This window comes from Lotus japonicus, chromosome 3, assembly GCF_012489685.1.
Source record: "Lotus japonicus ecotype B-129 chromosome 3, LjGifu_v1.2".
Classification (NCBI taxonomy): Eukaryota; Viridiplantae; Streptophyta; class Magnoliopsida; order Fabales; family Fabaceae; genus Lotus; species Lotus japonicus.
The window spans coordinates 87,051,850-87,068,559 of NC_080043.1; the positions used below are offsets into that span (position 1 = coordinate 87,051,850).

The 16,710-nt window shown below is 37.6% G+C and overlaps 2 protein-coding genes across 2 annotated transcripts; one reads left to right on the top strand and one right to left on the bottom strand.

Annotated features, from left to right (window-relative positions):
• The first annotated feature begins 100 nt into the window (after positions 1–100).
• On the top strand, positions 101–5,414 carry LOC130744928 (uncharacterized). Its single transcript, XM_057597086.1, has 3 exons — positions 101–797; positions 939–1,875; positions 2,129–5,414. Exon 3 carries the CDS (start codon positions 2,304–2,306, stop codon positions 5,412–5,414), a length of 3,111 nt encoding a protein of 1,036 aa, XP_057453069.1. The 5' UTR covers positions 101–797; positions 939–1,875; positions 2,129–2,303.
• A 2,427-nt stretch (positions 5,415–7,841) lies between these two features.
• On the bottom strand, positions 7,842–9,984 carry LOC130744929 (uncharacterized). Its single transcript, XM_057597087.1, has 7 exons — positions 9,859–9,984; positions 9,690–9,776; positions 9,311–9,520; positions 8,808–8,969; positions 8,583–8,636; positions 8,352–8,501; positions 7,842–8,225 (listed from the first exon to the last, which is right to left on the bottom strand). The coding sequence occupies exons 1-7, from the start codon at positions 9,982–9,984 to the stop codon at positions 7,842–7,844; spliced, it is 1,173 nt and encodes a 390-aa protein (XP_057453070.1).
• Between the last annotated feature and the right edge of the window lie 6,726 nt (positions 9,985–16,710).

Sequence of the window (16,710 nt, forward strand, 5' to 3'; positions counted from 1 at the left end):
ATCAAATTTGAATTGTTGTGATTCAATGGTTGACATTGTGTGAAACACTTACCCTATTTTGGCTTTACTATTTGTCAATTGATTGATAGATTCCTTGATTGATAGATTCCTTCTGTAAAGTCTGTCTTAATTGGAGAGAGAAACAATAAAAAAATTTGAGAAATTCTATTTCTATTGTACTTCAGATTTCCTATCTCACTAATCCAAACCCTATCTCTCACATTTTCACAATCTCTTTTATCACTTTTCTGATAGAAGATTTTTCTTCTGCATTTTCTACACCCATTCGATTAGTTTCATCTCCTCTCTTCAAGCTTAAAATCTATCTCTTTGAAGGCTTACTATTTGACAAAAAAAGGAAATTTCATCCGTTGTTCTTCTTCCTTGGGGTCCTCACATTTTCATCAGGCTTGATTTTTTATGATTTTACTGCCTCTTTTGTTCTTCTTCTCTGTTGTTCTTCGTCCTCCCTCTTGCATGCAAGGTGTTTGAGGTATTGTTTTCATTCTCTGCTTCTACTAAATGTCTCTCTTTTCTCTATACCGGATTATTTCTCCCCAAACCCTTCTCTCTATTTTTCAGACCCTTTCTCTTCTTCTGCCTCTCCCTCTTCCTCTCTAAGCAGCCATCCAACCACTTGATCTAATCATCCTCCAAGGCTTGATTTTTATTTTGTACTTATCTGTATAATTTTTCTTCTATTTTATTGTGTAATTAGTCCTAAAGAAACAATTTTTTCGCACTCTACCTTAGACTCTCTGAAGTTTTGATCTGATGCAGGTCTCCACTAAATCAAGGTTAGTTTGTTTTATTTTCTTAAAGTTATATTTTGTCTGATTTAGAAAAAAAAAAGTAAATAGATTTTGTATTTTAAAGTATTAAGTTTGTTTGTTATTCATTTAAAAAAAATTGTTATTGAAGTTGTTTTGTTTACACAGGGTTTCAGGAGTTTCAATTTGTTAGAGGTTTTCACTAATGAAGGTTCTTCTTTGCATTTTAAAGTTGTATTTTTTTCTCTCGTGATATTTGTATTTTGACGTTTTCAATACCCTGAAATGGTGTAAATTGAATAAAATAGAAACCCCAATTAAGGAGTGATACAGTACAGTGTTTTGATATTAAATTTGTAAAATGTGAGTGGATGGTTGTTTGTGGCCTTACTATTTCTCTTGAGTTGCAAATTGTTGGAGGATTCCACTAATCAAGGATTGTTCATTGAGTTAAGGTTTAGATTTTGATTGCACAGTTTTTTTTTATCAATTTGTTTTGTTTTTTAGATTTGAATTTGTTTAAGGGCTGCTTTTAGAGATTTTGTTATTGATTCTGTTATCAATTCTTTCTATTTTATTTTTATTATTTTATCTTCTCAATTTTCAACTTAACACTGATTTTTCTCCCTCTTCACTCTTGAATTTTTAATTATCTGCCGTTCCTTTTTGGTTCTTTTTTCTTTGTTGTTCCTCATTCTTTTACATTCTACCGCCTGACTAATTCTTTTTTATTCTGAGATTTTGAATCCTTCAACTTTGAGCTTATTTGTGTTCTATAATGCTTTACTCATGCTCTCACTATTTTGTATATGAAACAGTTTGCTACAACTTCTTTGAATACAAATCTTTGATATCTTTTACGTTCTATTTCAGATTTGACCGGTCAGATGTGTGTTCCTGTCAAGATTTTATCTTTATTTTTTTCTATTTATATTCTATTGTCTCTCTATATTGCTTTTGTTTTCTTATATGGATTGTTTCTCTGTTAGGTATGGCACGTAAAGCTAACTCGATCGCTGGAGTTGATGAGTCAAAAGAAACATGAAAATCAGGTGTCAGAATAACTAATCTGTCAAATCTGGGCATTCTTTGTGGTGCACATAAGGTGCTTGATGAAATGCTTGCTTCGTATATGCCTTTTTTGTTCACCTAGGCACCAATATAATCTTGAGTTGTGATCATGGCTATATTTTTTGTTGTAGGACCAACCCAAATATACTCACTTTTTGTTAGATTGAATGGATCTTGATTCCATTTTGACTTAATTTTGGGCTTTCATTTGTTTTTTCTTTTGTATATTTTAATTACGTTCGTTCTTCTTCATTATTTCTCTTCTAAGTTCCACTATTGTTTCGCAGTGCCTGGCAAGACTTTGACGGAAATTGGGAGGAAAAATCAGAAAGTGCACGTGAATTAATAACTCAGGTCCAGAAGGGGAAAGGAAACCTTAGACAGCGCATTGCACTTCTAGAGAAGGACCTGGTTAGAGCTCAATCGTGGCCTCCTACTAGAGACAATATTGAGGACAGGAAAATGATGGAAGAAGAGTTATCGGGGCTGCTGGAAAAAGAGGAGATTTATTGGCGACAACGATCTAGAGCTATATGGCTAAAGGAGGGTGACAAGAACACAAACTTTTTCCACAACAAGGCCAACCAAAGACAGAAACGAAACACAATCAAGAAGCTCAAAGATCAACAAGGCAACTGGATCCATGGAAGACAAAAAATTGCTGACATGACCCGAGACTATTTTATGAGACTTTTTGGCAGCGAAAGCACGTCAAGGACTGATGAAGTTTACAGCTGCATTCCAGGAAAAATAAACCAGGCGAATATGGAAGAGCTTCCAGAACCTTTCACACATATGGAGGTTAAAGAAGCTCTCAATCAAATGCATCCATTAAAAGCCCCTGGACCGGACGGTTTCCCAGCTCTCTTCTTTCAACGGTACTGGACACTTGTGGGTGAGGATGTTGCCAAAACAGTCCTATCAGTGTTAAACGAAGGTGCTGATCCAGCAAGCATCAATCGCACTTTTGTATGCTTGATACCAAAGGTCAAGTGCCCTGAAAGTCCGAAGGATCTCCGGCCAATAAGCCTTTGCAACGTGATTATGAAGATAGTCACCAAGTGTATAGCAAATAGACTTAAACCCATGCTTGGTGACATAGTCTCGGAGCAACAAAGCGCTTTCATTCCGGGTCGACTCATAACAGATAATGCCTTAACAGGATTTGAAGTTTTCCACTACATGAAGAAAAAGAGGAAAGGAAAAAAGGGGTATATGGCGGTTAAGCTAGATATGACCAAGGCATATGACCGCATAGAGTGGAATTTTTTGGAGAAGGTGCTCACAACAATGAGGCTACCACGACAGCTCATATCTGTTATTATGAGGTGTGTCACCTCAGTCTCCTATGGGATTCTGGTCAATGGAGAACCCACCCCTTTCTTTTCCCCCGAAAGGGGGTTAAGACAAGGGGATCCTTTATCACCTTACCTTTTTATTCTGTGTGTTGAAGCTTTTTCAGGTTTAATCACAAAACAGATACAGAAGAAGAAGCTGCATGGAGTTAATGTAGCAAGAGGAGCCCCTCAAATAAGCCACCTCTTCTTTGCTGATGATAGCTTGATTTTTACCCGAGCCAACATGGAGGAAGCAGCTAAGCTTATGAAAGCCATTGAAATGTATGAGCAAGCATCAGGCCAACTAGTCAATTTAGAGAAGTCCGAGATCTCATTCAGCCGAAACGTGCCAAACTCCAGCAAGGATATGATCCGCAACAGGATGGGAGTAAAGGCTGTGGATTCTCATGACAAGTACTTGGGCTTGCCAACCATCATTGGTAGATCAAAGAAGCAAATTTTCTCAAAGGTACAAGAGAGAGTTTGGAGGAAGCTTCAAGGATGGAAAGAAACGACTTTATCAAAGGCCAGGAAAGAAATCCTCCTCAAATCTGTGGCTCAAGCTATCCCAAATTATATCATGAGCTGTTTTCAAATACCAAGTGGAACTTGCAGCAAAATTGAAGGCTACATGGCGAATTTTTGGTGGGGACAAAAAGAAGGAGAACGAAAGGTGCACTGGACAAGCTGGCGGAAACTTTGTATGCCAAAAGACAAGGGTGGCCTAGGCTTCAGAAATTTAGAGGACTTCAATAAAGCTTTGCTAGCCAAACATGTTTGGAGACTTCTCACCACGGAAGGCTCTCTTTTATTCAAGGTGTGGAAAGCCAAATATTTTCCTAGAGGATCTCTCCTAGATGCCAAGATAGGCTACCAACCCAGTTACGCATGGAGAAGTATTTGGAATGTATTGGAAGTGGTAAAAGAAGGTCTAAGATGGCGGGTTGGAAATGGTAGAAAGATAAATATATGGCATGATCAATGGATCCCAGGCCCAGGAAGTGGAAGAGTTCTCACAGCTGCAAATAATCAGCTTCATACAGTGGCAGATTTGATCCATGAAGATACGCGCACTTGGGATTGGCAAACCATCAATATGAACTTTAACCCTCAAGAAGCGGCAGCGATCAGAGCTATCCCTTTGAGCTGGAGACAATTGGAAGATTTTCCATATTGGCAATGGAGTAAGGATGGTATGTTCTCTGTTAAATCCACTTACTATCATTTGCAAACCAAGAAATACTCTCATATGCCCAGTTCAAGTTCTCAAACCTTCCCCTGGAAAAAACTATGGGCAGCACCGGTACCCAACAAGACTAAGCACTTTATGCACCGTGCCATAAGTAATAACCTCCCTTTTCGTGAAAATTTGAGGAAAAAGGGTATACAGGTTGAGGAAGAGTGCGCTCTATGTGGTCTCCATGTGACCGAATCTCTGCAGCACTTGTTTCTTGAATGTCCCTGGTCTAAAGCCGCTTGGTTTGGTCACCCTATGGGCATTATGACAGAAGCAGTAGAAGGAGGCACTTTGCAGTGGTTCAAGTCGTGGTGTGTTGCACACAAACCGGAAGAATTGGCCTTACTTTTCCAAGGAACATGGACCATATGGAAAGCTCGAAATGAACATCTTTTCAATGGTAAGCTTGCAGATCCTATGGTAGTTATGCAAAGAGCCATGCTTTCATTACAAGAGTGGAACGATGCGCAAGGAACAGAAAAAACGAACCCCCTGGAACCCATCGTCAGAGTCTGGAATCCTCCACCCTCAAATAAGCTCAAGATCAACTGTGATGCAGGGTGGACTGGAGATACAGCTACATGCTTTGGAATGATAGTTAGAGACCATGAGTCGTGTATGATGATTGCAGCAACTCACATGGAGCCTTGTCGTTATGACCCAACGGTGGCAGAAGCTTTGGCTATGCGGTGGTGCTTGTCAACGGTTGCTGAGTTAGGCATGGAAGAGGTGATAATTGAATCAGACTCAATCATAGTAATCAAAGCCATGCAGAAACAAAGATGCAAACCAGATATTGAGCCCATCATCCAGGACTGCAAATTCCTAGCACAAGCTTTTAAGTCCATCTCTTTCTCTCATGTCAATAGGCAGGCTAATAATTCAGCTCATGTAATAGCTTCCTTAGCTTCTAATTTTCCTTCTCATATTTGGTGGGATAATCCCCCTGCAACAGTTGCAGAAGCTATTTTTGTAGACGCTTATTCTACTATTCAATGATATTGCCGTACCGGTATTCAAAAAAAGTTCCACTATTGTTTAGAATTAAATTTAGTGCTTAATTTAATTTTCTTAATTTGATTTAATTTATGAGTGTAAATTTTTATTTTTATTTTAAATCCATGTCAGCACACTTAACCTTGTCAGTGTGTCATTTCATCACTCGTCGGAGCTCCAGGCTCCGGCGAGAACTGGCTCCACACGCTTTACAAAATCGGGGACGTTTTCCACAAATTTTTCCGATTAGGGACTTAGATCATATGGCGAGATAAAGACAGGGTGAGGATTAAGCCTAATAATAAAGTATAAAAAAACATTATAATTTATAATAAAAAACACAAAGGTTGCTATTACAAATTATAATTCAAAAATATAAAATAAAAATCTAATTAGGTTTGATTTCCACACAATGGACATGGTCTATTCTGTGAAGCATATTCAGACATGCAATTCGATTGATATGCGTGTCTGCATGGATAACTGAGAAGTGCGTCATCATCTACAAAAGTATCTAGATATATGACGCACTCGGTTAGATTGAACGGGAGTAAGTTATCTGAATGAGAAGATAACCCACTTAAAAAATATGAAGAAGATTATGAAAATGGTAGTGAAGAAAAGGATGTGAAGACCCAAGTGCTGCACAAGCTTGCTCTCCACCTCTATCTCCAAGATCCACTCACAATCACTTAAGAATCAAGAAGAAAATTTAAAGTTTTTCTCCTCTTTCCTTTCCTTCTCACTCGCGGCCTTTTTCCTCTTTTGGTGGTGGAATAGCGAATTTTTCACTTAAATAGGGAAAGGAAGGAAAAGTGTGTGGAGGAGAGTGATTGGCTCTTCTCCACCACACATTGTGGACAAGTGTTCCTCCACGAGAGGTTGACACTTGTCTCGGGTCCACTTAAGTGAAAATATCTTGGAGCAATAGTCGGTACGTTTTTTACCCAAAAATATTTCCTCGTCTGGGAAAATTTCCTTTTTGGAAAAATATTAGTTGTGGAAAAAGAATCAAAACAGAATAAGAAAAATCTCATAATAGGTCCTGGACATTTTACTCCGTGACCTGAAAGTTCCCTAAAAAGCCTCTGTGGAGGTTGAGGAAAACTTCTCCGGGTCCTGGAAATAAACCATATTGATATTACATTTAAAAGTTTTGAAATTGTACACACATTCACAATCAAAATCCTGACAGGTCTTATTCCCGCTCCGATTAATAATAAGGGTTTAATTAGTATTTTTACAACGATAAATCGCCTTTCGAATCTTCCGAATTGTAGTCAGGTTGTAAATATGATTCATACATTCGAAGTGGTTATGACTTCATATATAGAGGATGTATCATATGAGAATGGTGTTCTTAGGTAAGAATATGAGAATAAATCATGACCGTCAGATCTAATCATGAACGGTCAAGATTATAACATGATGTCCTATGATCATTAAATTGTTTTAATCTTGACCGTTCATGATTAGATCTAACGATCATGATTTATTCTCATATTCTTACCTAAGAACATCATTCTCATATGATACATCCCCTATATATATATATATATATATATATATATATATATATACTTGTAAGCTTTAGCACACACACATCTTTACGCCAGCATAAAAACCGAGGCGTATGTCAGAAATGAACCATTTAGTAATTCCAAAAATCAAGGTCTTTTAGATATACTTAGGGTATACCAAACCTGGAAGGGATCATCCTTGATATAATAAAAGTATTTAAAGATATAACATATAAGATCCATTCATATTAAATATTACCTTGATTTAAGAGTCCTTATTCTCACACATACTAGACGTTGTTGATATTAGGCCAAAGTACAGGGGCCAATTATTTTATTCCATAGTAGAAACATAATGCTAGACATTAGTTGGTATTTGATATTTAAAAGTATTAGTTATTTCATAATAACAATATAGTTGGCATCTAGGAGGGATGTCACAGTTTATGTCGGTTTTTTGTTGATTAGTGTCGGTTTTAATACTCTTTTTTGGTGAACAAATAGTTGTCATATAATTCATTGATGAGGAAAAGTTAATTTCTACCAAACATTGGAAATGACACCAACACATTAAATAGGGGGATATATGGTTGAAGGGGATTCACTATAAAGAGTGGAATAGATGGCCGAAGGAGGGAATTGAAGTATTGATGCAAATTTTTTTGTTGCGATATTATGTCTGAATTAATTTATTGTGTAAAATTGAAATGATTATTTTTGTATTTAAGAACCAATAGATGAATGAAACGATTTACGAAAATGTATTATGTGATTTTAACATCAATATAAACTTCTTCAAACTTTTATTCAACTGGACATATATATTTATCGTTATTCATACTAAGTTCCAACTTCAAAGAATCCAAATCTATAATAAACAACCTTTTATTAAATAAAGTTTTGAATATAATTATATACCGCATTGCCCACCTGGCCCACCAAAGAGAAAGGCTTGGCGATAAATAGGTCCTTCATAACCATGGTACAACGCGTCATAACAATTAGATGTTGTGTCACAATTTGGCTTCATGTACTTGGAATTTACTTCAACTTCATTGTAATTTGAATCCACAATCATTAGATCTGCAATGAAACCCGAGTTTTTGAATAACTCTTGAGGCAATCTTCCACTACCCATTGGGGGACTAATCGTATTGGGCGGAGCAAATGTTTCACCACCATATCTAATCAAAGACGAACCCTTACTTAAGTGAGTAAATATTTGTTTAGGCCAATATCCAATTGGAATTTGATCAAGACTACCAAACAACCACCAATGACCTGTGAATTTATCCTACAAATAATGATGCAATTAAAAGATGAAGATATTTCCCAAAGATATATTTAAGAGGATTTTAAATCCCATGTAGGTCAATAGATTATCAATTTGGTACAACCGTATATATTTAAGTTACGTTACCTGTTTGACTTGTATATCCAATAAATATTTGTGTTCTGATCCAATGACAGAGCTGTGCTCTAAGACTTCTCCTAAGCTAAATTGTGAATGGACTTGCACAAAACCTGGACATAGATGATTAAAACATCCAGTTTTATGATAGCCATCTGCCTGCGTGTATTTATTTAAAAAAGCATAAACATTTTATGTAATTAAGAAAGAAAATACAATCCATTAATTTTTAAGTCTTACTGTCCAATATGCAGTTAAACGTATTTGATGGTCTCCATACAAGCTAGGATGAATCTTGCATAATAATGTTATTATAATTAGAAATAAAATACATAGAATAAATGAAATAAAGGAAAAAATTAACAACAAATTAAATAGGATCATTTAAATTATAACATTATTCTCAAATTTTTTACTATATTATGAAACCTAAAAAAATCATAAACAAGATAAGAAGTCACTTACACCGCTTCCGACTTGTATACTATTGAGTTCTGCAGGTGGACCGCTTTGAATCCAAAATCCACATATGCTATATTGGTTTGCATGAATCGATAAATTATACGTGCCAATTCTTGCACTGGCTCCATGAAATGTTATATCCTGGGTTGTATCTAGGGTAGCAAACTAGAGGAGGATAATATATGACAAAATGAGTAGACATGTTTATATGTAATAATTAGTTTAAAATATTTAATAATAAAAATATAATTAATTATGAAGTCAGCATTATTCAGAATAATTACACATTAGACCAGCTTATTTGCTTCTTTTATAACTAAATGTGTTTTTAATTGAAAATATATGTTAGGTAGTATAATAATGAAAATTTAAATAGGGAATAGTAACAAAAATAAAGTAATGTTTCTATATTTTTTAAACCAAAATGATTTTCTATATAAATATTTTAATAATAATCAATCAAATAAAAAGTTTGAAAACAAAATACTTAAATTTAATCGACTTACATGATGCCCAGGGTAACTTTTAGAATATTGATTAAAATTATCAAGTTCGGATCTTGAAGATGAATGAGTTTTCAACTTCTGTCTCATTGTGGTCTTGAAAATGGGCACTTTACCGGAACGGCATCCTCTCATGGAATTTTCATCTTTAATAGCTTTACCAAGGTAAGATGATCTATTTTGCATGCGACTCCTCATAAAAGTTGGAAAGAGCTTTGTTAAAATGAGAAAAAGATATTAGATACAAAATTTACAATTTAAATCTAAAAAGATAAAAGATACAAGAATTAATACAAAAAAATGATTTCCTCGTGCAAGGTCAGATGATAGTTACATAAGAATGGAAAACATTAAGAATGGCTCAAACAATAAGGATAATTACCTGAATTTTGTGATTTTTTAGTAAAGGGTGTTGAAAAGCAGGTTGCTTATAAATGTCAATGCAATCAAAATCATCATCTATTGAGCCCTGAATTTATTAAGAACATGTGATTTAAATAGGTCAGTAATAAATCAAAGACTTTAGATAGTACAAGTTAAGAGTGCAATACCTGGGTGCTTTGGTGGTCATGTAATCTATGAAATTGATTTTTCTTTGGTTTGTGTATTCTTCCTCCATCAATTTCATAGCCTTGTACACAAAAACTAACAAACAGAAAGACAAATACTACTTTCATAATTTCTTTAAAACAATCTTAGTTATTGAGATATATTAGTTATGTGTGCAAGCTTATGCCACTATATATATATGTAAAAGTCACATGAACAAGTATTAAATTATCCATTTATTATAACAATATACAAATGTTTTAAATAAAGAGAATACAATATTACTTAGTTACTAATAAATATTTATATTAACTATTTTAATTATTTCTAATTGTACAACTTTCCATTTCTCATTAAGAATGACAACTTGAGAAAAAAAAAAGTAAATGTAAAATTGACTTGGCCTTCACATTAACAATACTATTAATTGGTTATTAATGACTTTTTCTATTATTCATTATATTGTATTAATTACTAATTATAAACCTTTTCTATTTTTTATATTATCCCAACTAGAGAAAATATTTTAAACAATAATAATAATTAAAATTTACTATAATTAGTTATTAATAACATTCTATATTTAAAACTAACCAATAATAAATTTTATATAATGTCAAAAAATATTGTAAATAAAACAAGAAATAGATTACTCCTTTCTTTCACAGATTTCCCATTTTTTCCCATAATTCCTAGTGTAGAAGTTAAAGCCACTTGAACACTTATTAAATGCTACATTTAATATATTAATGTATGAATATTATAAGTAAAGGAAATAAAATTAAAATATACAAAAGTAATATATATATATATATATATATATATATATATATATATATATATATATAATAACCACAAGGTGTGGCATGATTTTTTCTCTCATCATTTCTTAAGCATAAGAACAAGGGTTCCATCCATGTCCATTGTAAGACCTGGATTTTCAGAACAAGCTAATTTCCGACTCACGCGTAGAATCAGTGTAAGCGTGACAGGAGTTTGATATTTGAGAAAGATTAATGAGGAAGAAAGTTCAGGAATTGCTTGAGGAATGTTGCGTAGTCATTTTAGGAATTAGAGCGAGTCGTCTGCACACCCGCCTTATGGCAAGCGTGTCCAGAATAGGCTAATTTCGCTTTAGAGCAACGTTTTAAGTGAGATTTCGAATCCTTGGAAAATTTAAAGATTTTCTTTATTTTTCCTTCGACCAGCGTTTCATTTCGGAACTCTGGACTGTACGCACGATAGTATTCACTTTTCGGAAGTCCGACGACGCTAATTTCCTTGCTTCGAAACCCTAGATTCGAGCGATGGATGAAGACTTTTTCTATTCGGGACTTCTAAAGAAGTTTCCGTCCGCGTTGCCAGATTTGTTTCGACATTTCCAATCTTTCTTCAGAAGGAAGTTTTGTCGTCTGAGCATCACAGCAAAAAGTAGTTTAACGGGACAGATTAACTTACACCGCCTTTGGGATTTTAGATATCGTTTTTCCCAAATCATAGATAATTGTTTTGAGTTCTGGAATTCTGACGCCAGAATCTCTCTTAGAATTCCTCGGTGGACGTGCTGCAAAAATCGGAATCGCGAAATTTTCATTTTCCCGCGATTTCACCTGCCTATAAATAGCTCGAAAAAGCAAAATCTCTTCATTCTCACCCATTCAAGGCCGCGAGCAAGGAGAGAGGAGGATAGGAGAAATTTTCGCGAAAACTTGACCAATCTTCGTGCAGTTCGTCCCTACTTCTAGGTATTGAGGTAACTAGCATGAATCCTACCTCTGTTTACTGTTTCTGTTGCGTTTCTGAAGTCGTTTCTGTGCTCACAGTTTTGAGCTTTTTCTAAAATTGTCCGATTTCCTTGATTTCTTGGTTGGGTTATGTTCCTTATGTTCCCATGAGTCTAAAACCTCTGTCAGTAATCGCCGATTGCGATTCAGTTGTCCAAGATCTGAAAAATTGATTCAAAACCCCATTAGTCGCACATTTCGAAACTTTATTGTCGAAAAGCTGTAATCTGACTTCGTGCCTTTAGGATTTGTTGTCACGGATGTCATGAGGATCAATGCTGTCAAATTTGTTTTCCGAACTGATAACTTTGAAGTTTTGAGCCTTTATTTTGGACCAAAATGCCCCTGGATAGTCGTATTTTGACCCGATTGTCCGAAAATTGTTCCGACAATTTCTTTGCCTTAGTTTTACCCTAAAACTACCTTGTGAATTGATTTAGATCGAAGAAAAAGTTCGAAAACCCTATTTTCCATAGTGGCCGAAACCTTATTGCTTGGGTACCGTGTCCAAAAATAATTTTTGGGTCTCTATGACCTGAGCCATTGCGTAGCTCTTTCAATTGTCGAAATTTTGGCGCCGGTTTCGTGTCATTCTGAGTTCTGTAGCTCGAGTTATGCTCGTTTTAGCGAACGAAGTCTCCGTTGTCAATTTGTGCCTAAATAGGAACTCTGAAGCTTTAGAGGCTTTCTTTACGATTTAGATTAGTATTAGTAGATCGTGTTGCTCCTAGTGAAGCTTGTGTTGATGATTGTGTTTTCTTTGTTCTAGGTTCGCAATTTCCATGCCCAACTTCTACTCACGAAGGTAAGGGTAACTCGGTTTTAGAGCGTCTTTGAGTCTTGCATGCTTTTATCGCACTGCCTGTGTTTGAGATGAAGATGTTTATATTGATTGGCACATGATTATGATTATTATGCTGAATTTGGAAAATGTTTTCTGAGAGGCTTCGGCCGTTTACTGGTTTCTGTCGTTACTGCTTCCTAGTGGATGGAACATGTGGTTACTTTGGATTGGTCCTTGGGTGGGCTTTGTTATTGTCTGACTTGGCATATAGGGCTTGAGTCAAGTGGCGATGAGGAGGTGTGTCCTATCATTGTCCCATCTTGCGAGGTGCTAAGTGGCGATCAGGAGGTGTGTCCTATGATTGTCCCGTCTTGTGTGACGTTAAGTGGCGATTAGGAGGTGTGTCCTATGATTGTCCCGTCATGTATGACGTTATAAGTGGCGATGAGGAGGTGTGTCCTATCATTGTCCCGTCTTGAGAGACGATATTGATCGATCCATTTTGTTAGCAGCATATAGTTGCATTATAGGGAACTAACACCTGACCCTATGTTGTTGGATTTTCGTATTGGTTTATTGATATCTGATTTGATGTTACATTGTTGAGGTTATTATTATCTGAGTCCGATTTATGTTTAAGTTGTTGATATATGAGTTGAGTTATGTTGCTAGTTATTTACCATGCCAGGTAATTAAATTCGAACAGCATGATTTTTCTCTTTTATACATGGTAATTGCATGGAGTTAACCCTTTCTATTTGCTACTTGTTGTTTGGGCGCTTAACGCTATTAGGCGATGGAGATCCTTCCGCCGAGGCATAGCTACTCGAGTTGGAGATCGAGTTGTAAGCGGTGGAGTAGAGGTATGAGAAGCAGCTTTGCTTCTCTTCTTGTGGATTATGTTGGAGTCTCTTTTTCTTTATGAGAACTCTGTTATTAAAGTCTTGCTTCCGCCACTGTTAAAGTGCGCATGTTTATTCTGAACCTTACTTATGGTATTGTAAACTATTATTACTGTATATCGGGAAACAAGTTATCTAAATAAAGTTATGGTATGTTTCCAACCTTTTAGCCGAAGTGTTTAGTTGTTTTACAGAAAAAAATTCCCTTGGTTTTTAGGGATTGCAGATTGGTCCTTAGACTTTGTTAGGTTACTAATGTGACTCCTCAGTTGAGAAATTGGGGTGTTACAATTGTGGTATCAGAGCTTTGGTCTAGAAAACCAGAGCTTTTGGGTAGAGTGCCTGCTTAAGATGTTTGAACTCTGTGACCGATTGATGGGGTGTCATTCGGAGGAAGAGTGTGCTTGATTACTGTTTATATAGATTATTTTTGAAGGTTATTCGTAAGTGAATAACCTTATGCTAGTTATTGTTAATTATACATTTGATATAAGTATATACATAGTTAGTTATTATAGAACTTTGTGTTGTTCTGGCATGAGTATCTGTTGTGGTCTTTGACTGTTCATGAGAACAGGAACATGAGGTTTCCACAACCGATCGAGACTCAAGGTTCAGACAGCATGAATCCGATGGAGCAAGCTATTGCTAATCTGACTGCCCTTATGGCACAACAAGTTACTAACACTGCTGCAAGGGAGGAAGCTGAAGCTCAACGTGCTGCTACTGCTGCTTTGGTGGCTGCACAAAACCAAGCTGAAGAGAATGCTCGCCGTGTTCAGCGGGAGGAACGTGAATTAGCTGCTGCTCAGACCAGGGGTCTGAATGATTTCAAGCGTCAGGATCCGCCGAAGTTCTCTGGGGGCTTCGATCCGGAAGAAGCTGACTTATGGCTCCAAGAGTTGGAGAAGATCTTTACCTTCTTGCGTACAACTGCAGAGATGAAAGTTGATTATGCAACCTACCTGCTAACGGGTGAAGCTGAGTATTGGTGGCGTGGGGCTAGGGCTATGATGGAGGCTGACCATCAAGCCATCACTTGGGAGTGTTTCCGTGGAGCTTTCTTGGACAAGTACTTTCCTAGAAGTGTTAGAGCCGCTAAGGAAGCACAATTTCTGAGACTCCGTCAAGGAGGCATGACCGTTGCTGAGTATGCTGCAAAGTTGGAGTCGTTGGCTAAACACTTCCGTTACTTTAGAGGACAGATTGATGAAGGCTACATGTGTGAGCGATTCATTGAGGGGCTGTGTTATGAGCTGCAGAGGGCGGTGCAACCGCTAGGACTGAATCGCTACCAAGTGCTGGTGGAGAAGACCAAGGGAATTGAGGCCATTGATAATGCAAGGGGCAAATTCCAAGGTCTGAACAAGCCTTACCAAGGAAGTGGAGGTCCGGCTAGGACTAACCAAGGAAGAGGTGACAAGGGTAGGCATTTCCAGAAGAAGCCGTATGTTCGTCCTCAGGGTAGGGGGACAACTTCTGGGTCCTTTTATCCTACTGGTGGAAATGCAATTGCACTAAGAACCCCATCTGGGAATCGGGAGGATGTGACTTGCTTCAGGTGCAACAAAAAGGGGCACTATGCCAACCACTGTTCTGAGAGTCTTGCGGCGTGTTGGAACTGCAACAAGCCAGGCCACACTGCTGCAGAGTGCAGGATTCCTAAAGTTGAGGCTGCTGCAAATGTTGCTGGGGCTAGGAGGCCTACTGCTGGTGGAAGGGTCTACTCGATCAGTGGAACTGAAGCTGAGGAAGACGATGGTATGATCCGCAGTACCTGCGAGATTGCGGGTAATTCCCTTATCGCGCTATTTGATTCTGGTGCTACGCATTCATTTATAGATATAGCTTGTGCGGCAAGGTTAAAGCTAGAAGTGTCAAAGCTACCGTTTGACTTGACAGTGTCTACCCCTGCATCTAAGAGTCTAGTAACTAACACTGCATGTCTGGAATGTCCTTGGATGTACCTAGATAAGAAGTTTGTAGCAAACTTAATCTGTTTACCTCTCAAGGGATTGGATGTGATCATAGGCATGGATTGGTTGTCCCACCATCATGTTCTTCTTGATTGCGCCAATAAGGTAGTTATCTTTCCCGATGCTGGACTCGCTGAGTTCCTGAACTCGTACTTTTCAAAGCTTTCTTTGAGGAAAGGAGCTTTGAGTTCTCTCATGTCTACAACCGTGGTGGAAGCTAAGGAGAATGGAGTACACGGAATTGCTGTTGTGCAAGATTTCGAGGATGTGTTCCTCGAAGACGTACCTGGAATACCTCTGGTCAGAGATATGGAGTTCACAATTGATATAGTCCCAGGCACTGGACCTATATCAATCGCACCGTATCGTATGGCACCGGCAGAACTGACTGAGCTGAAGAGTCAACTCGAAGATTTAACCAAGAAGGGGTTTATCCGACCTAGCGTTTCTCCGTGGGGAGCGCCAGTGCTGCTTGTGAAGAAGAAAGACGGAAGATCGCGACTTTGTGTGGATTATCGACAGTTGAACAAAGTCACGATAAAGAACCGTTATCCGTTGCCAAGGATTGACGATTTGATGGATCAGTTGAAGGGTGCTGCTATTTTCTCGAAGATTGACCTGAGATCGGGATATCACCAGATTAGAGTCAAGGATGAGGATATTCAAAAGACGGCGTTTAGGACACGCTATGGGCACTATGAGTACTTGGTGATGCCGTTTGGAGTTACGAATGCACCAGCTGTATTCATGGACTACATGAATAGGATCTTTCATCCATTCTTGGATCGCTTCGTTGTGGTGTTCATCGACGACATCTTGATCTACTCGAGGAATCGTGAAGAACACGAGGAACATCTACGTCAAGTATTACAAGTTCTTCGGGATAAGGTATTGTATGCTAACGCGACAAAGTGTGAATTTTGGCTCGAAGAAGTAAAGTTTTTAGGACATGTCATCTCAAAGGAGGGTATTGCTGTGGATCCCAGTAAAGTGGAAGCGGTACTTGCATGGGAGCGTCCTAAGACTGTGACAGATATAAGGAGTTTCATCGGTTTAGCTGGATATTACCGACGATTCATCGAAGGTTTTGCTAAGATTGCAGGACCATTGACGAAACTCACCCGGAAGAACCAACCTTTTGCTTGGACAGAGGATTGTGAACAGAGTTTCCAAGATATGAAGAAGCGTTTGACAACCGCGCCAGTTCTGACATTACCACAAGAGAAGGAACCCTACGAGGTTTACTGCGATGCTTCGTACCAAGGTTTGGGTTGTGTGTTGATGCAACACCGAAAGGCTGTGGCTTATTCTTCAAGGCAATTGAAGATACATGAACGGAACTATCCTACGCACGATTTGGAGTTAGCGGCTGTGGTATTTGCGCTCAAGATTTGGAGGCACTATCTTT

Excerpts from the sequence above, each read along its gene's own strand:
- LOC130744928 (XM_057597086.1), top strand. The coding sequence starts at position 2,304 with ATGATGGAAGAAGAGTTATCGGGGCTGCTGGAAAAAGAGGAGATTTAT.
- LOC130744929 (XM_057597087.1), bottom strand. The coding sequence starts at position 9,984 with ATGAAAGTAGTATTTGTCTTTCTGTTTGTTAGTTTTTGTGTACAAGGC. Across the intron at positions 8,637-8,807 it reads GTATACAAGTCGGAAGCGGT|ATTCATCCTAGCTTGTATGG; the intron begins GTAAGTGACTTC and ends TTATTATGCAAG. Across the intron at positions 8,502-8,582 it reads GTTTAACTGCATATTGGACA|GCAGATGGCTATCATAAAAC; the intron begins GTAAGACTTAAA and ends AAATACACGCAG.